Source organism: Mastigoproctus giganteus, chromosome 13 (genome assembly GCF_048544385.1).
Source record: "Mastigoproctus giganteus isolate SK-2022 chromosome 13, ASM4854438v1, whole genome shotgun sequence".
Taxonomy (NCBI): domain Eukaryota; kingdom Metazoa; phylum Arthropoda; class Arachnida; order Uropygi; family Thelyphonidae; genus Mastigoproctus; species Mastigoproctus giganteus.
The window spans coordinates 173,291,369-173,315,637 of record NC_143587.1 but is presented as its reverse complement, the minus strand read 5'-3'; the positions used below and the strand labels follow the sequence as shown (position 1 = coordinate 173,315,637).

The window sequence follows — 24,269 nt, the reverse complement described above, 5'->3', positions numbered from 1 at the left end:
CCTGCGTGTTCGGGGCAAGCCTAGTATCAAAGACTTTCTCTCGGGTTCTGACGGCTGTAATATTTAACCTCCTTGCCAATTGGCCATCTGTTGGGTATGCGCTGTATCTACATTAAAATTGTAGTTCGGAGATTGTGTAGAGGGATAAGAGTTATTATTCCGGATCTGGCTATCGCGTACATTTGTTATGGAAGTTGCTCTTCGGTTGGTAGCCTTCGACATACTCTGATCCTGCTCTCTCTCATAAGTCTCCTGAGATAAGGTTTTCTTTGTACTCCCCTTTGATGTTATTTCCGCATATGTCAGCGTGGGATATTTTTCAGGGCACATTCTGTCAGCCTCACATACGGCTGGAGAATATGAGCTAGATAGGTCCTGTGGTAAGCGAGATGGGGGGGGCTCGGGTAGGGGCCTTAGATGCTTGTTGCAAAAATTCTACCAGGGGCTGTTGCTTATGATTATATATCACCGGTGTGTTTTTTTTTTTTTTTTTTTTATGTAAACCGCAAACACGAGAGGTATTAAATCCTATAATACTTGGTACCGTGCTTGGGTTGGAAGTTGAGAAGACGAAAGAAGATATTTGTTCACATTGGACTTGAACTTCTGTAGACTTTCATTTTCAGGAAATACGTATGAAGGAAGATTGTTCCAGAAAATGGCAGTTGAATGAATAAATGAGGAAGATGAAAAGTTAGTTCTGTTAGTTTGAAGTTGGACAGTAAATGGATGTTGGCTGGTGGCGGCACGTGTTCGGACTGTTTTGAAAGAGAGAGCGGGAATTATAGAAGCCAATTCAGAAGAACAGTGCCCATGGAAATATCTGTAGAAGAGGCATGCAGCAGAAACAGTGCGTCTATGAGAAAGCGAGTGGAGAGACTCTGTTAGAGATGAATCATTAATTAACCTAACTGCCCTCTTCTGAATGGAATCAAGAAGCCTGAGAGAGGGTTTGGGGGCACCACCCCAGATGTGGGAACAATATTCCATGGCAGGGCGGATATGCGATTTATACAGAGTGAGCAACTGTTTGGAAGAAAAGTAACGCCGAGAACGAAAGAGAAAACCAAGTTTTTTAGATGCAGAGGAAGCATTATTTGTAATATGCTTGTGCCAAGAGAGATTAGAAGTCACGGTAATCCCCAAAAGAGATATATCATTTTGCTTAGAAATCGGAGTGTCACTAAAGATAAGCATAGGTGCAGAAGAATCCTTTTCACGAGATATAAGACAAGACTGTGTTTTAGAAGGGTTGAAATAAACTAAATTGTCTTTGCCCCACTGCCGAATTACTTGAAGATCGGCATTTAAGGAATTGATAGCAGAAGTTGAAGCTGATTGAGCAGGACAAGGTTTCTCAAAATGGAAAGAGGAATGTAATGTGCTATCATCGGCAAAACTATGGATAGGATTTCCAGTCAATGGAAGAAGGTCATTGATATACAAGAGGAAAAGAGTGGGGGAAAGAACTGAACCATGGGGGACACCGGCATTAGTGGAGAAGTTAGAAGACAGAGCCATCTACCATCACTCTCAGTGAGCGATCAGAGAGAAAACTGGATAGCCAATTACTAAAAACAGATGGCAAACCATAAGATGAAAGCTTGTTTAGAAGACCTTTATGCCAAACAGGATCGAAAGCCTTTGAGATGTCAAGAGCAACTACTTGTGTTTCACTGAACCTTTCCATCGAATTAGTCCATAAATGGGTAACATAAGCCAGAATATCACCAGTGGATCGACACTGACGGAATCCATACTGGCGATCGTTGATCAGACGGAATGTTTCTAAGTAGTTTAAGAGTTAGCGGTTAATTGATTTTTCCAATACTTTAGAAAGAGTAGAAGTAATTGCAATGGGACGATAATTGGATGGAAGGGATTTGTCACCCTTTTTAGGAACTGGCTGGATATGAGCAAATTTCCAAGCAGAAGGAAAAACACCTTTGGAATAAGAAAGTGAAAAAAGGCGGCAAATAATAGGAGTAAGTTCAGGTGCACTGGTTTTGAGAACATGTAGAGAAATACCATCGGGACCTGGAGCTTTCTTAGCATCAAGATTCGTGAAAATCCATCTGCCATCCTTTTGACGAAAGACCAGAAGAGGCATTGAATGGAGCTTGTTAGGAATGGTGGGAGGTGTTTTACCAAGATCATTAATACATGGGCTGGAAGAAAAATGGGATGCTAGCTGGTCAGCTTTATCCTTGGCTGAAGTGACAACAGAACCATCTGGTTTGGACAGAAGTGGGAGCAGAGATGGACAAAAGTTGCGGCCAATAGCTTTGGCAAGAGACAAAGGGCAAGAAGCAAGTTTCCTACTCTTAGCCTTTTCAAACTCTAATTTGGACTGATTAATAACTGCTTTAGAATTGTTGCGAGCTTTGGTGTAGGCAGAAAATGAAACTGAAGAATTAGAAAGAAGCCAATTACGATATGCAACATTCTTCTCTTGAACAGCCTTAGCACATTTATTGGAAAACCAAGGTTTAAATAAAGGACGAGATTTTAAAGTGGAGTGTGGGATAAAGGATTCCATTCCTGCAAGAATAATTTCACTGACGTGATCTGAGCAAACGTTGACATCAGATGTTTTGAAACAGTAATCCGACCAAGGAAAAGAAGAAAAGAAATCTAGCAGGTCATTCCATTTTGCATTCTTGTAATGTCAAACAACACGATGTTGGGAATAGCCATGAGATAAAGGCTCCATTGGAGAAGAATCAATCACCAAGTTGTGATCTGAAGTGCCTAGAGGACTTCACACTTCGACCGTGTACTTAGAAGGGTTGTTTGTGAGAAAAAGATCAAGCGTGTTGGCTGTATGATTAGGATTGTCCGGTTTTCTTGTAGGTAAATGAACAATCTGTGCAAGGTCATTAGTAATTGCAAAAGCCTCAGCATCTCGACCAGCTGGGTCTGTGTGACTAGAAAACAGAAGCCAGCTGGAGTTGTAAACATTAAAATCACCAAGGAAAATTACCTCACTGTTAGGAAAGTTGGACTGGAGAGAGTCAAGTTGTAAAGAGAGGAAGTCAAAGAGCTCTAAGTGATTAGTGGAGTTGGAAGAACGGTAGAGACAACAGATGAATTTGACACAATGAGGGAGAGAGATTTTAAGCCAGAGAAGATCAAAGAGAGGAGATTCCAAATTGCCAAGTCTCTGACAGGGAATATCAGAATGGACATATGCACAAGTACCACCTTTGAGGCGAAAGGAATCACATAGGGAATAATTTTCGCATCTGAGATGAGCAGTAGTTGAATCAACCGATAACTGAGATTCTGTCAGAAAAGTACATGGGGTTTGGTAGACTCCAAGTGGTAGACTGGAAATGGACATCTTTAAGATTAGAATTGAGACCACGTATATTTGTGAAATGAATTAGGAAGTGCTTGGGAGGTTTAAATCTTTTCGCAGATAAGCTTGCTCTATTAGTTTGACAATTCATGGTGTATTCAATAGTAAGAAAAAGTGGGTAGGACATGCTGTATGAAGTAATGAAATTTTTGGATATGCCGTACATGTGGTAAGAATATACCCAGATCTTTGACATAACGTGGCTCCCCGCATACACACTACTCGGACTCCCTCCAGTCACTATCTGGCAGAGTAGAGGTAGCAAGATTATACACTATCTGATCCGAAAGCCTTCTAGAGAGTTACCAATAGGTTCGGTTCGGTGTACTGACTAGTGGCCGGCCTGCGAACACCGTTTTAGAGCTGTACCCTCGAAATGTAAGGAACATTGGATCTCGCCACGATGTTTATCATGACCTCAAAAGTCATCAATCATACTGCATGATGGAAGAGATGGGGAAGGTTGACTGGAACTTAGCTCTGGAGATTGAACATGGGTTCCATCACTTCCAGCCTCCAATAAACAAAGTGGTGGTATTGCGCCGGTTGATGAGTCACCTAGTACTGCCTGGTAACATAGAGGGGCGGCATTCCTCCATGTGGTGTGGGCGCCACACCTCGACCCATGTTTCCGTTGGTTCGCACCTAGGTGGTCACCCACCATGTACTTGTGCATGGAGGTTATACCCAGGATTACTAACAGTCCCACCATCATAAAGGTGCAAGCAGAGGGTTTGGTTGTCACAGACCGTCCGGACCTCGCCGAAATTGAGTGCACTTGACTTTAGTGTCACCCGAATATCAGTTCCATCAGCGTTTTAGACTCCCAGGTAGCTAGTACAGCTTGTCTGGCATATCTGAGAGAATGTCTGTGACAACTTCAAGGACCAAGTCTGTGACAACCTGAAGTCCTCTATGCTCGATAAGTCCTCTAGTTTCTCTGTTTCGCCGATAGGGAGTGCCGGGGGGGGGATATTTAATATGGCATATTTTGGTCTATGTCGCATTAATAGCCGAGAAGGGGGCATGAGCTTGGGCATCCTGTCTGCTTCTATGGAGTAAAGCGCCGTGCTCTTCGCGTTCAGGCTCCGAGGTTTGGGGCACTCGCGGTATTGTTTGTAATCTGGCTTACCCCATACATCATACAGCTTTTCAGGTCAGTGATCTGGGCCTCTTAGTGAGCAAATTTCCTGTTTTATTTCTTCGTTCTGTGCTCGGAGTTCTTGGTTGATAAGGGTGGACAAGAACTCGAAAATTCGGGGAAATTTTTCTTCTAGTTAATAATAATAATTTATTTATCCCTATTTTATGTTACACATTTTTGGGAGATAACAGCAAAAAGGGAGGGAGAACACATAGGCCAATGGCTTTTTAGGGGGTGTTCCCTTAAAAAATTATGAATATACAATAGAAAAATGTACAGTTCTGAAATTGTACAGGTAATATTAAATAAATTGGAGTGTTTTGTACATTTCTTTACAGAAGACTTCGAAGAGCATCACTACTTATTATATCATTGTGGACATTTTTACAATTAAATGAGGAGAGAAAAGGAAAATGATGAGATACATGCACAGAAATTTACAACCTATTTGCCAACTGCTTCCTTTAACATTTGTACATTATTTCCATGTTGGTGTTTTTAAAATCCAGGCGTTGAGTGGAAGGTAATTTGTATCAGACATCCCTGGTGATGTGTTCAATTAGTAGTTCCTTGAATTCAGTTAGTGAAGTGACATTTTTGATTTTTGCACGAAGTTTGTTCCAGGTTTTAGCACCTCTGTTTTTTATACTTTTCTGAAAAGCGGAACCTTCAGGTCGGCTTCATTTCTTAGATTGTATGATATTTCTTCTTCTATGGTTAATGAAAAAGGATCTGAAGAGAGGCGAAATGTCTGGTGTCTTCAAAGCATTGCAAACAAGGATCGCTTAGGCTTTCTGCAATAAATGCTTAGGAGTCTCAGTTCCTTGTGTCTCGAACTAACCGATGCGTACCAGGGAAGGCCCAAAATTGAACGAACGCATCGATTGAGAATGGAGTTGATTCTCGCAAGGTTTTCTTGGCTGGTGGTACCCCGTGAGATGATTCCTAGTTGAGGTGCGGCTGAATTAAAGAAAGGAACACTAGTGTGAGAAGGGAAGGAGACACCTAGGCAGAAGCCCTGTCGAGTATTCCCGCTAGTGACGAAGTTTTCTTTCGTAGGGTTATCATTTGATTTGCCCAACTTAGTTTATCATCTAGCCAGATTCCGAGAAACTTGGTTTCATTCACCCTTTCAAGTTGTTTTTCTTTGTACGTTACGTCTAAATCAATATTTAGTGGTTTGTTTTCCGTTCTAAACACCATATATTTTGATTTTTCTGGATTCGGTATAAGCTGATTCTTTTGAAGCCAATTATGCATCACAGAAAGCAAGGCAGAGATTTTGAGTTGGAGCTCATTAGGGTCTTTATCTGTGATTAGGATGGAAATATCATCGGCATACGCTACTAGGTGAGAAGATGGAAGAAGAGAGAGAAATTCATTGATGTACAGATTGATTGATTGATTGATTGAACGTCCAAGAAGTGAGCCTTGAGGTGCTCTTCTGGAGAAATAACAGATGTCAGAGTATGATTGATTTGTTCTTACAAACAAACGGCCGATTGGTAAGGTAGCTTTCAAGGAGAAGGTTAATTTTCCCTCTCAAGCCAAGGTTATTGAGTTTGTTAAGTAGAATAGTATGGTTTATGCAATCAAAAGCTTTATATAAGTCAAGAAACAGTGCTATAGTATAGTAACCCTTTTCAAGACTATCAATAATCCTTGAGCAGAAGTCAACAATTGCAAGATCAGTGGATTTTTTAGAGCGATAAACATACTGTTGTTGATGGATGAGCTGATTTTCTTCAAGAAAATTATGCATGTATTCTTCGGCCTGGATTGCAACAGGTTTAAGAAATTCCCCAAATACCTCATCTGTTACGCTTTTGAGCATTTGTTTCATGCCCCTGAAGAAGGCGGTGTTCGCCCGATTAGCCATAGCCTTGGGTGGGTTTGCCTGTGGGCTGACAGGAGGATTTGCATGAAAACAGTCCTCGGGACAAGTATCATAATCGAGGACGTTTAAAATGTGAGAATCGAGTCCTGAGCTCGTGTATTTCCCATTAACATCTTTTAAACAGTCATTTGTTCGTTCATGGCCATAATTTTCGTGACCTTTCTCGTCTTCTTTATTATTTTCTAAATTATTACTTCTTCCATTGTTTCCCGAGTCACTGTGTTGTGCATCGGCGGTGGTGTGACAGGTCAGCGTAGCCACTTTTTCCGATGTGTTGCATTCTCAGTTCGGGGCATTTCTTTCTCCTTGCCGGGGGAATCGGGTTTCTGATTGGAGGTTCTTGCAGCTCCCGTCGGTTTACTATTTAAGCAGCATTTTCCCACGAACCCTTTCCTATTGTTGAGTGATAAGCCCGAGAGGCTCGAGTGTCCTGAGCATAACCGGCATATTGTATGCTTTGATTTACTGCAAAGTAGGGTTTCATCTGCGGAATTATTGCAGAGATCACAGGGAGTTACTGCGGTTGTCATGTTTAAGAACTGGTCCGGTGGTTAAGGTCGCAACAAGGTAGGAATGCAAGGGAACCGTTTGGTATTTCCGCTCCAAATTTAAATTTACACACACGATCCAAATTAATGCACTCTGAAACTGTCCAACGTTCAGTTTCTTAACAGAAATGTCACGAAATCTCCTCAGGCACTGTAATCGGCTGATTCGTATTTTCCTGAAGTAAACAATATTCCCTGTGGGAACGGGATTATTCTTCAAAGGGATAGTGAAATGAAGCCCAATCTCTGTTGCAGGTGCACGAACATAGAGTGTCTTCGTTCTCAGCTTATTCCAACTGGTATTGTACGCTGCAGGGTTATAATGTGGAAGGAATGTTAGTTTCCGTATAGAGAATTCAGAAACAAATATGGATATAAAAAATTATCTGATCATACTAGACATCAAAAGGCACTTGAATTGGATTATGCGTAACATCTCGATTCTTTCAGTATAAAAATTCCATACTATGGAGCTAGAGATCACCACTTAAAAACACAATAATGCGGAGCACTGAATTAACCAGCCTCACGCACGAGAAAACTGGGGATTGGCGCTCATACAGTTGCTGAGACTAATTTCAACAGTGATGCATCAAAATCCTTTCAGTATTTTAAAAGCATTGTAACTGAGCATTCAACGATTCATTTCGAAGACTAATCGGTGAGATGTCAATTTAACAAAGTAAAATGCGAAATTTTTCTATTCAGATTGATGAATCCACAGTTACTGACAACAAGGACCTTCTAATGACATACGTTCGTTATTTCGATGATGATTGTAAATTGCAAGAAGAGATGTTGTTTGTAAAATTTGTAGAAACTGAGTGTAGTGGAGCATCCATTTTTGCTGCTGTATAAACAAGGTTTGACGAAAAACAAGTTCCATTGGAAATTTTGGTATCCTGTGCTACCGATGGTGCTACCTCCATGGTTGGAAAACATAAAGGTTTTATAGCCCACCCAAAGGAAGTATGTCCCATCATCATCTGGTTGCAAAAAATATTAGTCCAGTTCTTTATCAATCTTTCAGCGTAATTATTAAAACCATCAATAAAGTAAAGTCACGTAGCAAATATGACCGCCTTTTCAGAAAATTGTGTTGATAACGAAGAACAGTTTGTGAGGCTTCTTTTACAAGCAGAAGTCGGATGGCTTTCTAAAGGAAACTGTCTAACAAGATTTGTAAACCTTTTTGTTACGATAATTAGATTTTTAAAAAGCGAAGGAGACAGATTTAGCAAAGGAAATCAGCAAACACAAAATCTACTAAGACTATATGGCTTGGTTTTTTCGAAATCTTAATGAAGTATCGCTTCAACTTCGAGGGAAATTAATTACGCTGATAGACCGCAAACGCGTATTAAAAGCCTTCACTGAAAAACTGGAAATATTTGAAAGCAATTTAACGAGAAAACAATTTCAGGATATGCAAAGGTCCGCTGAAATCAATGAATCTCTCACCGAGAATGATCTTAAGAATTATTCAGATCATTTGTGTTCTTTAAAAGGTGCAATGAAAAATAGATTTTCAGATTTATTTTCTTTTGAAGTGTAGCCATAGATGTTAGATCCAGTTGGATGCAATGCCGGATCTGCTAGTGAAGAAATCAAGAAGAACTCGTTGAATTAAAATTAAAACGAAGACTGCAAATATAAATTCGAAAAAAGGTGGAATGGCTGAGTTGTGGGGATCAAAAACAACTAAACTTCTTTATCCAACAATGTGGTCTGAAATGGCTAAACTACTTTGTTTTCCAACGTCTTATATGGTTGAAAGTGGTTTTAGTTCAGTAAATATAATATTAACAAAGGAAAGAAACAGAATTCATATATTTTAAAGAAGAGACATTAGAATAAATTTACTAACATCATACCGAACATTGAACTTTTAGCAAAGAAACATCAGGCTCAGGGATCTCATTGAATAAAAAAAATAAATATAAAGTATTTTCTTATTTGAAATTTCACGGGGGGCGATTAAGAAAAAAATATCTAAAAAACCCTTGGGGGGGGGGCGATAATTATAAAAAGGTTGAGAAACACTGATCTACGTTAAATACTGCCTGCCGTGGTGCCACCTCCGCCCCTTTCTATCACGACCCGAAAGTATCGCGACCTTCCTCATTTGTATCGAAGAGGTGTATTTACAGAATCTGAGATTACTTTCGGCATTTCTTTAACTTATTCCGGAAAATATTTAAAGAAGTGAAAGTAGCAGTACGGTTGCGAGCAAACTGATAAGAACTTTTGAACAATTCTTCGTTAGAAACTTGCTTTATTTTTCAATAAATACGCAAAGAACGACGGGTTTAACGGATGTCGGCTGTAAGGGGGTGGTGGATCGGCAAGTGGACACGAAATGACGAACAGTGGCGCCACCGACATCGAGAACTTTATGTATTTCGGAGATGCCGACGCATTTCTTTAATTTAAACAATAAAATCGCCCGCAATGGTTGGAACCACGAGGGCACTCGAAACGAATTCAGCATCCCTACTGATCGCATGTTATTTCTTTCGACATTCTCCACCGTATTTAATAAGAAATTTCCACGGAAAAGAATTTATAATTTAAACATGCGGAAGATGATAGTGAGCTTTGTAAGGCGTATACAGCACGTATACGGGCAACGCGACTACCGAAACCACCTCCATTGAGTACAAAGGAGAGATCTAAGCTATTTCGACAGTGGAAGAAATTATAGCGTGCGATGGAGTTGAAGAAAGAAGCCGCTGAAGATCCATCCACATCTTCAGAGCGTAACATCTCCCCAGAAATGTTAGATGTGAATTTGGAAGGAGGAGTCGGGTAATTTGATGCTGCAAATGAAAGCGATGAAGAGTTCTCAAAGCTCAGTCGAAAGCAAAAACACCAAAACCGACAGCCAGAAGTACTCCATCAAATCGTTCAACACACAGAAGGAGCAGAATTTCGGTTGAATTAATAATGATTTCGGTTGAATCTGTTCCGTGTGTTTGGTTCAAGAACGATGTGAAGATTGCAGTAGGTCGAGATCACGCTCTTCTTCAAACAGCATTTCCAAATGAGAATGTAAGTCAAATGTCGGCCTGCAACAGCTGTCCTGGCTCTGTCATGAACAAAGTGATTCCGGCTCTATCGAAGTCAAACGGTTTTAAATATCATCCGATGCCACAGCACTTTCTGAAACTAGATTTGGTAACGGAATGTGTCTCATATTTCCGAGCCTCTCATTCATGCAAATTCATCGCCTGCGGCATTCATACGGTCAATACGGGATCCTCGGTCAAGTGATAAATGTTCGCCCGAAGAAGTGTCACTTAACTTCCGCTATGCGTGCTCGGCACACACAATTTTTTGTGATTGGTGATTTGCGACAGCTGCCCCCGTACGAGCAACGTCTATTTGTGAAAAAAGGCCGCCGTAGCCTAGTGGTCAGGCGCGCGGGTGCATAAGTACACGTGCCTTGAGTGACCGGGGTTCAAGCCCGTGACTGCTGAATACGGTGCTGTTTCTTGTATTCTGTGTATCTTGTAAACTCCTCTGATCGTTTGGTCGTCCCGGAGTATAAACAGAAAATTTATTTATTGGAGATGTGCGCGTAGCTATGAAGACTGCCTAATCTTGTGCTCGTCAAGTTTACAGTGATGACATGTATTTATTTCGCGAGTTACGCTAGTTTTTTTGTTTAGTGACCTGCCTAGTGGTAATACTGTGCATCCTGTGGAAAATCATTACTCTAACATTTTAAGTAATTATGATTTTTGCATGATCTGTTTCTATCCAGATATTCACATTTGCCACCGTTGCTTGTCTCCGAGGCCTGAATTCAAACTTCACTTCTGTAGGCTTACTCTGCTGGCTGACCACTGTCCGCTTCGGGCTATATCACAAGGTCAAGCAGTTCCTCTGCGGTGGGAGCTCTCTGGCAGTTGACCGCTTGTAAGGTGCGACTTTTATAACTCTGACCTACTTATGCATCTGTTTAGCTTAAGAGATTGCATGTTGAAAGCGAGCTAGAAGGAACTTAGCAAACTAACTCTGACTATTTTTGTCTACTTCTGTCTGGCAATCAAGTATACGATAAGATGACCGCTTTTGCTGGAACCCCTCATCAACAGGTCTCAGATGGCCCAGTTGCACTTTCAAAACTTACTTAATTTGTGCATCTCCAGAATTTAGCCTACACTTCAAGCTAGTAACCTGCCCAATTGCAGCAAGATTTTGTTGCTCCCTGCCTTTTCACCTACCCGATTACTGCCTTTCTCGACGTGCCATCCGCCCCCTTTTTCAGCTCAGATCCTTCGATTATAATTCAACTGTATACAATGAAGGATAGAACGGGCGTTCAGCAAAAGTCGTGTGCCGAATGTGGGTTCAAACCCGAGGCTCCCGCATTACTTTGTGTTACGTGTCGTAGAATCTTCTGTCGTGATTGCCAGCCACCTAAAGTTAAAAGGTTGAACAAACAATGGAGAAGAAAATGGACCTGCCACCTTTGCGCAAGTAACCCAAAAAGCGCGGACATTTCTAAGGAAGAGATATCCACTATCACTCTTGCAGAAGAAACCCCATCCAACCCCCCGGCCTTCTTGATGTGCACAGTTCGATTGATGGTAGTATTGTGTCGTCTGCGTTGAGAACACTTGGAGATTCAAACTTATGCTTTGGGAAAGACGTTGCTTCTTAGGATAGGGAGTTTTATACCGCTCCTGCCGCCTCCGCAAAGGACTTGCAAGTTAATAGCCCCTTTGATAGTTTGTCAATTAAAAGCGCTCTAAGGGACAACACGTCCATACTCAATGCCCTCCCTGAAAGATTTAAGATCACTTTCGGGGAGATTCTGTCCCCAATAATCGACTCTCTTGCCTCCCTTAATGACGAAAATAGAAAACTCAGAGCCCAAAATACGGAAATTCTCGACCAAGTGCTCGTAATGAATGAACAACTCAGGGATCTCAAAATCTTTATAAGTGAATGCTGTTTTCCCTCTAGTCAGACGACATTGATGAACCATCTGGAACCTCAGGAGCATTCACAGGATGCAGATGATGCACTTCCAAGACCTCCAACTCAAACTCAGCGCGTCCAGCAAAGAATAAGAGATCTCCAAAATCTGCAAAGTTCGCCTCTTTTTGCAGACAGAACAACTGAACAGATCGTAGCCCCGGCCGTGATGTTGAACCCTTTGGGTGCTCATGCCCCTTACACCGCTCCCCATCAGCGCGATCCGACCTTCGAGGCTGACACACCTTTTATCCAGGACAAGTGTGTGATTCCTGGTGAATCTAATTTGCAGCAACCTTGCAAAAGACGTCAGGAGAAGCCTGGTGGCCAGGCTCATCACTGTTACAACAGGATGGAGATGAAAAAAACCCCACTCCTAAACAGGGAGGAGTGGATCTATGCGCAAGCAGATGCTTTCTGTCTCTCTGATCAGTTTAACTATCATGCGCAGTTTCCCAGGCATAACCCACAAATGGCTTGCGCTCAAAGTGTTTTGACTGTGAAAACACAAGGTAACAGAATTCCATGCGAGGAGCCTAATATGTCGGTTCCTACTGAACCTACCTCGGTCCCTCTGTCGCGGAGACTTGAGGAAATATATAATACTTCTACTGTCCAGACCCGAGAGAGAATTTTTGTTTCCAGACTGGGACCAGCAACAAAAGCGGAAAATATCAGGGCACTCTTTGCCCAAGAACAGGGGATCAACTTAGATGCAAAAGCTATCAAAACTAGACACCCGACCTATTCTTCCTTTATCATCTCCTGCCCTGCGAATGCAAAGCATATCGTCTTGGATTCTAGCTGCTGGCCGGTAGGCATCCTTATAAAGCCGTTCCAAGAGAGGAGCAGATCGATCGCTTACAGCGGATCCAGGCGAGATAAACAGCCATAGCTACAAAAGGATGATTTGCTACCAGGTTCACACGATGGAGAGATTCTTTGGTTTATGCAGAATGTACGCAGCCTAAAAAACAAGCTTCATTGTCTCCAGACCCTCCTATTGCTTAATGAGTATGATGTCATCTGCCTTACAGAAATATGGTTAACGGCGGATAGACAGCTTGATCTTGCCCATTTTAACACCCCTTACAAACACATTGGGAATCACAGGATTAACGGGCGAGGTGGAGGTGTTGAAATCCTGTTCAACGATCGATTCCAGCCAATAAGGACACGAGTGAGCCAGTCTAACAACTTTGAGGCTGTCTCCCTGACGCTGAGGAGTCCCCTTCTTCAAATCCAATGCTGCCTGGTTTACCTTCCTCCAGAGAGCTGAGATGCTCACGTGGTTAGCAACCAACTTAGTGCCAAAAATTCCAACTGTTGTAGCAGGTGATTTTAACTTGCCACTACCCAGGCATGGGAATGCACTTGAGGGCCTTGTCACTCTTCGTGCCTTTAACCTTACACGGTTAGTGACGCAGCCAACTAGAGCGTGTCAAGCGCTGGACCTAATCTTCCACAACTTGCAAGATATCAAACTCCTACCTAGCAACTTTCGATTCCAATCTGATCACTCGCCAATTGCATGTAAACTATCCTTACCGAGCAACTCCCTTGGGTTACCTGATGAGTACTTCGCTGAATTGCCTAGGATAGCCTTCTCTACCAAATATCTGAAGCCAGAGATCATTCTCCAACGCTTGATTGGGTTTGACTGGGGGCGTCTCTATTCTGAGCTGTTGGAGGATGCCATTATGCATCCTCTTGTCGGAACAACTGAAGTTAATTGCACTACATGGTGCAGCCAGAATCACCAGGATTGTTAACAGGTCGAATCGGGGTTTCAATAAGGAAACTAAGATGGCTTTCATCAAGAAACAGAAGGCCTACCGGATGGCAGAAAACTCAACTTCCCTCAGACCGTTCCATCTTTAAGAAAGAAAGAGCTTGCTTCTTGAAAAAGAAAAGGCAGGTCTTTTGTCTGAAATATAAATAACTAGAGAGAGAGACCCTAATTGATGTCATCAGTAAACTACCCAACAAAGCCACTGTAGGTCCAGATGGTTTCCCACTCTTTATTATCAAAATTTGCACCCATATATAATCGACCTTCTCCTTCACCTTTTCCGACAAATTCTGCAATCTGGAATAGTTCCTTCAATTTGGAAAACCTACCATTTTAAGCCCATTCCAAAGAACAAGAAACCCAAATCTCCTAAAGACCTGCGACCAATATCCATCAGTTGTTCTTTACTCAAAATTTTTGAAAAAGTAATTCAGCCAACAATTGCCCAGCATTGCTTTGCACACAGGCCCAAGTACCTCCATACCGTTCTACAAAGGAGATCGACAACTACCAATCTTCTTGATACCCTCTTCAGAATTCAGCACACCCTTAACAACAAATCACAGATTGATATCATATTCCTCGACATAAAATCGGCTTATGACAGAATACACCTCCCAGCTCTTTTTACCATTCTGAAACACTACTTCGGCCTGGCGGAAACCTTACTTCAAATTTTGAAGTCTATTTTACTTCCTAGACATCTGTCTGTGACCCACAATGACTTTCAAGAAACTATTGACGTCTCAAGAGGCATTCCACAAGAAAGTGTACTGTCAGCTATCCTGTTTGCAGCAGTTTTGGAGCCTTTCCTTGCTCAGAATCCGAACTTTGTTTCTTATGCCGACGATCTGAAGTTCTACGTGAGCTCAGATCATAGTCATCAGATTCAACATATCAACGAACAAGCTTCTAGGCAGATATTAAGCTTGGAAAGTTATCTTGCCACAATTTGGCTGCATCTGAGTCCTTCCAAATCAGTGCAACTGACGATAACCAAGAAGAAAGTCAAAAATGATATCCAAATCTTTGTTAGTGGGGAACCGGTGCAAAAGGTGACCTCTCATACTGATCTTGACCTCACCTGGGATGTTGGACTCACTTCTCAGCCCCACTTTGCCAGGATGAGGCAGAAGACGTACGCTGCTCTTTGGGCAGTGCGTCAAGAACTCGTTGATGTGCTTCAGCCAGCGCTGCTTGTTCGGCACATCCTGAGGTGTATTTCGCCGATTCCTCTCTATGCTTCAGAAATTTGGTCATCTGCCCCTGCCTCATACCTTCAGAAGTATCTCAGTTTAGAGTATTGGTTGCTTAGATGGATGAACAGGGTGGTAGGCCACCCCCTAACCATCTCCAGATCTATCCTACAAGCAAATCTGGGCACCGCTCCCTGGAGACATATCATCATGACAAAAAATGTCTTCACGCTCGCACGGCTTCTAGCGAGGCGAATTGATGCTCCATCGGTATCCACATTAATCTCTGGCCCGAGTAGGGCAAGGGGGGAGCACCCCGACTCCTGTCTCCCTCTACGTCTTACGCTCTCAAACATTGATTCCCTGAGGAACATGTTTCCAGCCAATTGTCTTCGGATCTTCAATAAATTTAGGATCCACCCTGATAGGTTCTGTGAAGACAAGCCCTACAGGAAGGAAATCCTCAAGAACTGCTACCAGATTATGAAATTATAATACTCACCTGCTCCTGGACAGACCTTTTTTTTTTTTTTTTAACTTGCCTCTTTGTATATGACAAAGACTTTCTGTCTTCATGTATATTACTTAGATAGTATGAATCAGAGCTGTAATACTCAATATGTTCTACGTTGATAATAATATTAGTAAATTAATAAGAGGAGTTTACCTCAATATAGTACGTGGAACACTTCCGTATGATACCCTCCAGAAATTAACACGGAAAAAACGAAAAAATCGACAACTTACCGGTACATTAAAGTAAAATATAAATAATTAAAGTAAAATATAAATAATTAAATAATCAATTTAACACAATTCAAAATCAATTCAAAACAATTAAAATTCAAATTAACGCAATTAAAAGAATCTAACGAAAAAATTCAAAACAATTTTTCTTCCTGAAGCTGACAATGCTTTTCGACCGACTGTCGTGATCACAGGAATGAAGTCCTGTGATCACGACAGTCGGTCGAAAAGCATTGTCAGCTTCAGGAAGAAAAATTGTTTTGAATTTTTTCGTTAGATTCTTTTAATTGCGTTAATTTGAATTTTAATTGTTTTGAATTGATTTTGAATTGTGTTAAATTGATTATTTAATTATTTATATTTTACTTTAATTATTTATATTTTACTTTAATGTACCGGTAAGTTGTCGATTTTTTCGTTTTTTCCGTGTTAATTTCTGGAGGGTATCATACGGAAGTGTTCCACGTACTATATTGAGGTAAACTCCTCTTATTAATTTACTAATGTATATTACTGTATATTTTGTACATTATTGTTTATTTAATCCTGTAAAAGTCTCGGGTCGAGCACGAATGTACCCTTGTTTATTGTACATTGTGTTTCTCGCACCTTAGTCTGTATTCACACCCTTCTGGCACAGAGCCGTCCCGGGGTGACCCAAGGTTTCTTGGGAAATAAACTGATTTAATAAATATTTAACGACAGATTAAGCAACGCGTTGCAGGCCCTAATCTTTGGCGAGGGTTACAATATTACGAACTCAATGAAGTGAGAGCCAGTCGAATTCAGAATTCTCGAGAGTGTTGACTAAAATCGGAAACGGTGTTCAGTTAAGCGACGACAAACCGGAACCTATCGAATCGAGATTTGTGTTCTGATGGTGTTGGTTTATATTTGAAAAATAAATCTGTGAACGATTTTAACAATTCTGTGTTAAGTTCGTGTCTGGATACCGTTATGTTGATTGCTGAAGACATATTTGTCGGGTGCAGAGATGCAGAATGTGAGGCTCATGTGCAACAAAAAAAAAAAAAAAAAAATCGCAGTATTAGATACCGGTGGATTATGGACTTCTTGTACTTATTGGTAAACCATACTTGATAATCACTAATATTGACCTGTCCGATGGTCTGGCTAACGGAGCCTTAGAAAAATTGGCACGCGTTGAATATGACGAAGAAACTAATTGTATTAAACGTGTTTGGTTAAAATTTCCAGGATCATCTGCTGTGTGTCGACTTGTTAGAACGAAGGCCCTTCGGTTTTCTGTTGCTAGAGAAATCGATTTAGAAGCCGTACCGATCGCAAGAAGTAAGTGTTTCGTTGAATAACGACAGAACGATCTCGGCTAAACGAAATCATTTTCCACTAATACCGGTTTGTGCTATTACCATCCATAAATTTCAGGGAGGAACTTTCCATTCCGTAGTTTATGAATACGAGAAATGTAACGAACAACAACTAGTTATGTTGCATTATCTCGAGTTACCGATATCAATGATCTTTACATTGCTGTTGCAAGTGGAGAAAAGAAACTTTATCATGGACTGAGAAACGCTACATCCACTCATGCAAGCTGAAGTGACCAGGTTGTCGAGTAATCCTCTATCTACCATGCAAGATGCTTTTTACGAGTTCATCAGTAAACGACAAGATCTTTCCATTCTAACGTTAAATTGTAAAGTTTACATTCTCAGAGTGACGATCTCCCTGATGCGGTCACACAATAATCCAATTTACTTCTACTTTCTGAAATGTGGCTAAATAACAAAGAAGTAAGATATAGAAGGAAGAAGTAACTAGTAAATACTGAATACACAATGAACTCTGTGATAATCGAAAGGTGTGACCAAGTTAACGACTTGGGAATTCTCTTCTCCAACAGTACTAAATTTGATGTTCATTCCTTAAAATCACCGGCAAAGCATTTAAAACACTGGAATTTATGAAACACCTACAAGTTCAAAAACTACAGTTCTCCCCATCCTTGAATTCAGCTCACCCATCTGGAATCCTCACAGCAAGACTTTAATTAACAAAATTAAAGAAGTCCAAAAAATATTTTGTCCGTTACCTTGTGTTCCGTAATCCTCTATTTTATCACTCACTCAGCGTACTATGAATCGCTGTGCTTTCATCTGAGGCCTCTTTTCGCTAGAAGAGTTACTGCCGACATTACCTTTCTAGCCAAAGTACTCACTGGAACTTATGAAACATTTGATATCCTTAATAAAATAAACGTCAAAGCTTCTTGTAGACGAGTCAGGAACCTTACACTGTTTCGCCTTGACTCTGCCAACACGGACTTAATGAAGTTCAGTCCACTAATCAGAATCAGCAAATGTCTCGCATTGACTTTTTTGACAATTCTCAATGAACCTGATGAACCCCATCCACAAGTTTGCCTCTTTTTTTTTTAAACTGGAAAGTGATTAGCTGTCATCTAATTATTCCAATTTATTATTATTTATTTTAATATTTTCTGTTCTCCAATTAATTTATTTGTTTTACCGGTAACTTAATTTTGTACCTCTTTTGTACATTATGATTTTAATGCTTGAATCTCCGTCAATGTTTATCTTATTGTTTATCTCGAATCTCTATCAATGTTTACATATTTGCGTGTAATAGGTAATATTTTGTTTGTGAATTGTGAAAAATCGTTACGTGGTAGAAATAAACGGACTTCGGTTTAGTAATCAGCAAACATGCATAAATAACTGCCACATACTTTTACTCAAAGCCCAGATATGCTCTGAACCGGTGTTATTGTTATCATCTCTGTTCGTTGTTCTGCTCTCAGATACACTCCCAATGTTTACCGGTTGTGCGTCTCGCTATTGATAAAAAAAAAAAAAACAAGTGGTCCGCCATTTTCTCTAATTAAAAGAAAAGCGATAAAAAATGCCGTACTTACTCCGAGCGTTGACGATGTGGACTTTTGCCGAAGCCGAGGCTTCACCGAGGTCATTTCTTGCTAGGCACCAATAAGTGGCGTCATCCGATGGCACTACTTTCATCAGTTGGAGCCAGGTGGTTACCTCGTACCGAATGGGGCCTCCTCGGGATTGCACTGCTATGTGCGAGTCGTCACCTGCAACGAGAAACCTCGTAGAGTGATGTAACGTAAAAAGGCCCACCCTGTTATATGTATATACGCATTGATATTTCATTTTCTGCTCTTAAATCAAATACACTGGTTTTCAAAACTTGGGTAACGCACCTGAGCATAGAATGAACGAATCATTACTTACCTACAAAATGCCTTTGTTTCAACGATGCCATTTTGTGGCACTGTTTCGACAGAAGCACGCACCACCGACATGTGAGTGAATTAGGAGATGACCAGCAACTGCAGTTTGTAAGGAATAAGCCAGCTTATTCCTTCTTGGGGGCATAAGCCATAGTGGCGTAGTGTTGAGGGTAAGGTGCCACCGTTGGTTTCCCACAACTGCGCCATCAGTACTCTTGTAAAGAAAACAGACATCTGTAAATGCCGGGTGTGTGTTTAATGTATGGTTGTGTTGGTCTTCTGGCTACAAGCGCAGGGTTCTCTAGTGAGACCTCACCAGGTGAGCCAGACAGTGGGGAAAACGATCTCTGCCTTAACCCCAGCCACAGAGTCCCCTGAACTTCTTGATCGGAGAATCTTTAGTAAAGAGCGCAGGGAAATAGACAAAGTGTCAATGAGAGAAGTTAATAGAGGTGGGCTGCAGGGCAGAAGTCTACCAAACTAGGCAAAAGCCTAGGTGTTAAGTGGGTGAGGGATCGGGTCATGCCTGGCGATTAAAATGAGGATGGGAAACAAATGTTCCCATAGGATTGCCGTTGGTGTTCAACCCTGGAAGGGTTTATGTCAGCTCTTGCAAGCACTGAGGGAACAGTTTAAAATTCCGTATCATGGGAATCTTCTAAGGTGAGTATAGATTCATGTTTCAGGACGACTAATCAACTGGTCAACTTGAGTCATATGATAGAACATCTGAAGTTATAGACTCCTTGGTTCCACTCCCTGAAGGCAGCATATTGTTGCTCTTCGAGAAGAAGCAGGTTTTCATTGTGTCTCAGGAGTCTTTGTACTCTATGTCTCAATCTGTATTCATTATATTTGGGACACTCATACATGACGAGGTCCCAGCTCTCATTATTGATGAGAACTAGGACATCGTGATAAATTCGTGAGAGCATAGCCATGAATAAAGTGAGTTGTTGTCAATTCCTAGGGCTGTAATTTTCGCTTAAACAGTTCGTGACTGGTCAATAAGACGGTAGCATCTAAACGTGGTAAATACCAAAGTGGAGGGTTTGGACAGATGAAGGAGATAGATGGGAGAAATTTCTTTGTTACTGCTCCTTTGTGGTAAACTCCCATGCAGTCTGTCAGATTCCATTGAGTTCTTCCATAATTCTGTGTATTTTCTGTTTAGGGTCGTCGGCCAATTCCAAAGTCATGCCAGCAACTTCAGCTGCAATGTTCTTTTTCAATCTCTGGAAAAGGCCTGTCTTGGACACTTCAAGATATAAGAGCATAAATCCTGCAAGCACTTGAAGGGCCGTGGGGCTCGCTGTTCTGCACGTTTGATGGCGAGGAGCGTAGCCCGTTGTATAGAATCCAGTTTCGAGAAATTCCAAGTAAAACAGACTCTGGTGCACCAGACGAAGCTTCCACAATACATGATGGGAACAAAGATAGCTTTGTAAAATCCAAGTACTTTGCGCTTGAAGCCCCAGTCTGATCTTCTTATCTTCGTGATCAAAGTTGCATAAGTTTTGATTTTGTCCGTTACATGTGAGGGGAAATTACAAAGTCTGCGAATTACAAATCTGTACAAGTATGTGTCAAGCTATGTGTAAAATAAATACGTATGGCAGCTATGCGTAAATAAATAAATAACAATAAATAAATAACAAAACTGTCGGTTGGTTGCTGTAGGGTTTCAGGCCTTATTGCGTCGTATATAAGTAGTAATGGAGGAGTATATGAACCAAATGCTTCTCAGTACACACGTTTGACTTGGCCTGAGGGGAGTGGGAAATTGTTTATATTTTTCTGACGTTGGTTTTTTTCTCTTGGTAGATGGCGTTAGTGGTAATTTCAGAATTTAATTTATAATTTATTTTTGGGCCGCGGCACGATCTGGAAACCTGTGTGTTGCCTTGAACTCTTTTCAAGTTTATCTGCAATGATTATGATATTTTCTCAAACCTCTATATACACGTGATGTGAAAAATACAGAGAAAACTGTCTGTTTGCATCTTTGAAACTTAATTAAAAAATGTAGGTAGATGATGCGTACAAAATTCTTTCTTCTGGAGCACCGCTAGTGTCCCTCTAGTCTAGTGGCTCTAACGTCCGTTTGTGTTCATTTTTCGCAAAACTATTTCTCACCGACTTCAGTTAGATTTTCCTTAAGATTGTAATTTTGCCGTTTTAGTTGTTAGCACAAGACGTTAATGAGAAAATTGGCAACGTTAAGTTCGACGTTTTAGCTGTCACAAGAACAATAAAAGTGTATATTAAGCGACATCAAGTGTGCTTGTTTTAATGAGTTTAAGTGAAAATTACGAACGTTAAGGTGGGCATTTTAGGTTATTTTCGATGTTACCTCAAGAATAAAACTGTATATTTTAGCATTATCAACTGTGGTTTTTGACTCTACTTAAATTTCCAAAAACAAACCAAAACACACACGTTACACTTAACCATTTAGTTTTGTCAAGCAATTGAAGCGTGTTTGCAAAACACAGATGCACCGACCAACAAATAACACCGTTTTTCTCAAAAACTTAAAATGACCAATATTCACATCTGCTTCTTAACAGACCAGCAAATAACATCAATGGTTTAGCAACGAGTAAAAATATATTACTTTTCTCTCAGTCAGCGAATAACTGTTTTTTTTTTTTTTTTTCCAAAGTTTGTAAAAAAAAAAAAAAACAGGCTAAGTTTATTTGTCAAACTCTCTAAACCCAGTTAATTTGTTACCCTCTTTAGTTAATATTAGTATTAGTAATGGCCTATGGCTATGCTGCACCAGCCAAATAATAAAAAAAAAAAAAAAATCCGAACAAAACAATGATAAAAATAAATAAATAAATAACAATAATTAATAAAAAAAAAGGAAATTAAACCTATCATCCTGTGCGCTTCCCTTACCCGAAAGTACTATCCAGATGACCCTTGAATTTCCCCAAACTGTCGGCCTCTACCACTCGTGAAGGCAACTTATTCCAGTAATTTATAACTCGCTGGCTAAAATAAAACTTCCTGCAGTCCAATCTAAACATTTCCCCACCCCCGTAACTTGAATTTATGTCCCCTAGTTCTAGCATCATTTATAATCTTGAAAATTTCGTCCTCATTCATTTTACTGATGCCTCTCAGAGCCTTAAACACCTCAATCAAATCTCCTCTAAGGTGTCTAGTTTCCAAACTCTGCAACCCACATACTCGAAGTCTTTCTTCATAAGGACGCCCTGTTGCCGGGCGAGTTACCCGTCTTTGCACCCTTTCAAGAAGCTCGATGTCTTTCTTTAGGTGCGGTCTCCATACTTGAACACAGTATTCCAAGTGTGGTCTAACAAAAGCCTTATATAATGGGATTATCACGTCCCTATCTCTACTTGCAAAAGTTCGATAGATCATCGATAGGACACCATGGGCCTTCCTTGCAACCTGTTTACAATGCTCAGAGAATTTCATGTCTGACCGTATCGTAACACCCAAGTCCCTTTCCTCCAGTACTGGGTTTAGTTGAACTCCACCAAGTGAATACGTTATTTTGGGATTACTGTTTCCCAGGTGTAATACCTTACACTTTGTTGGATTAAAGCACAGCTGCCATTTTTCTGACCATTCCTGAAGTCTATCTAGGTCTCTCTGAAGAAGCTCAGCTTGACAGTGATCATTAACTACTCTACCAATTTTAACATCATCTGCAAATTTAGACATCACGCCCTCTATCCCTTCATCAATGTCGTTTATGAAAATTAAAAACAACAGTGGCCCTAATACTGGTCCTTGGGGAACCCCACTCTTACATCAATCCAATCTGAGGAATAGCCATTTATCACAACCCTCTGCCTCCTGCCCTAAAGTCATCCTTCTATCCATCTAAGGATTTTCCCAGTAATTCCAACCTGTTCCAGCTTATAAAGCAACCGCTCATGTGGGACTGAGTCAAAAGCTTTGCTGAAATCTAAATAAACAATGTCGAAATTATTCCCTAAATCCAGCTCGTGAGTGACCCTTTCGAAATAGCGAACCAGATTTGTTAAACATGATTTTCCCTTTACAAAACCATGCTGAGTATGCTTGAGAATTTCAGTTCGATCCAAATGATCCTGAATTCCACCCTTGATCATTGCCTCCATGATTTTTCCTACTACTACTGAAGTCAGACTGACAGGTCGATAATTTCCAACTTCACTTTTAGAGCCACCCTTATGTATGGGAGATACATTTGCACTTTTCCAATCCAACGGAGTCTCCCCAGAGTCTAGCGAATTTATAGTTGGTAATTATAAAGTTCTTATCCCAAAAAAGGAACACAGATACTGATAAAATTTACAAAAAAATGATAATTTATTGTTAATACAAAATTTATTTTCGAAGATAGCAATCAGAATGTAAATTTCACGTTACTCACCGTGTTTTTTTTTTTTTTTTTTTTTTTTCTGAGAACACTTTTCAAGTTAGCAGTAAGCGTACAAAAATTATTTTCCAAGTTAGCAATCAGAATGAAAATCCACGTAACTATAGTTTTTTTCTTAGAAGAACATACATTTTCTGTCCTTTACACAGTTGAAGGAAACGACTCGTGTTTGAGTCAGAATTCCCAGCCTTGATTTCCAGAATTTAGAGGAAGCGGTCGATGAAGGGAGTTTAAAGTACAAATTCAGAAATGAACAACGAATTTCTCACTTACAGCACTCGCTAAGTCCTACTAGCGAGTCCTACTAAGTCCTACTAGGCCTTGGAACTTTCAGTTTCGAGGGATAAATCCTGGAGTTGTAAAGTTTTTATTTCGTGGGACTGCGAAGGAAAAAACGATTTCAGTCAATTTTGTCTTTAATCCATTCCTTTAGTTCGTGGACAGCTACTATATGTACGGGTTAGAACAAACTCATACAGCAAAATATGTCACTCGAACAGTTGATCGCGTTCCCATTAGCAGCAGAATGCAAATTCGACATTTTGGACGGTAGCACCACAAACGAGGACCAAAACGCAAATAACGAAGACAGAACAGTATTCTTGCATTCAAACAAATCAAGCCCGGGCGTGCCCTTTCAGTGGTAAAATTAATCTAAGAATCTATGACTCATTCCTCTACCGACACAGATACTTTCTTTTCACTTGACACGGGGGCATCCACTCTATCTCTTTGCATAACACATTTATTCGAACTTGTATTTGCTCTCCATAAAGATTATTTTATGTTAGCAGAATACAAAATCACCATCAACAAGCCCAACATGACTGCAACAGTTTTCTTAATGCTCACAGTGGTGAGTCATTTCCTGAAATACTTAACTCGCATCTGAGGGTTTATATTTTCGGGGGAGTTTCCATCAAGTCACAGCCAACGATTTTGA

The 24,269-nt window shown here is 40.6% G+C and overlaps 1 protein-coding gene across 1 annotated transcript in view; it reads right to left on the bottom strand.

The window, feature by feature from the left end:
- LOC150076617 (insulin-like growth factor-binding protein-related protein 1) overlaps positions 1–24,269 on the bottom strand; it is a 115,453-nt gene that overhangs the window by 18,093 nt on the left and 73,091 nt on the right. The window contains exon 3 of the mRNA XM_090387147.1: positions 18,589–18,765. Within this exon, the coding sequence (XP_090243273.1) occupies positions 18,589–18,765 (177 nt within the window). The remainder of the gene's footprint in view (positions 1–18,588; positions 18,766–24,269) is intronic.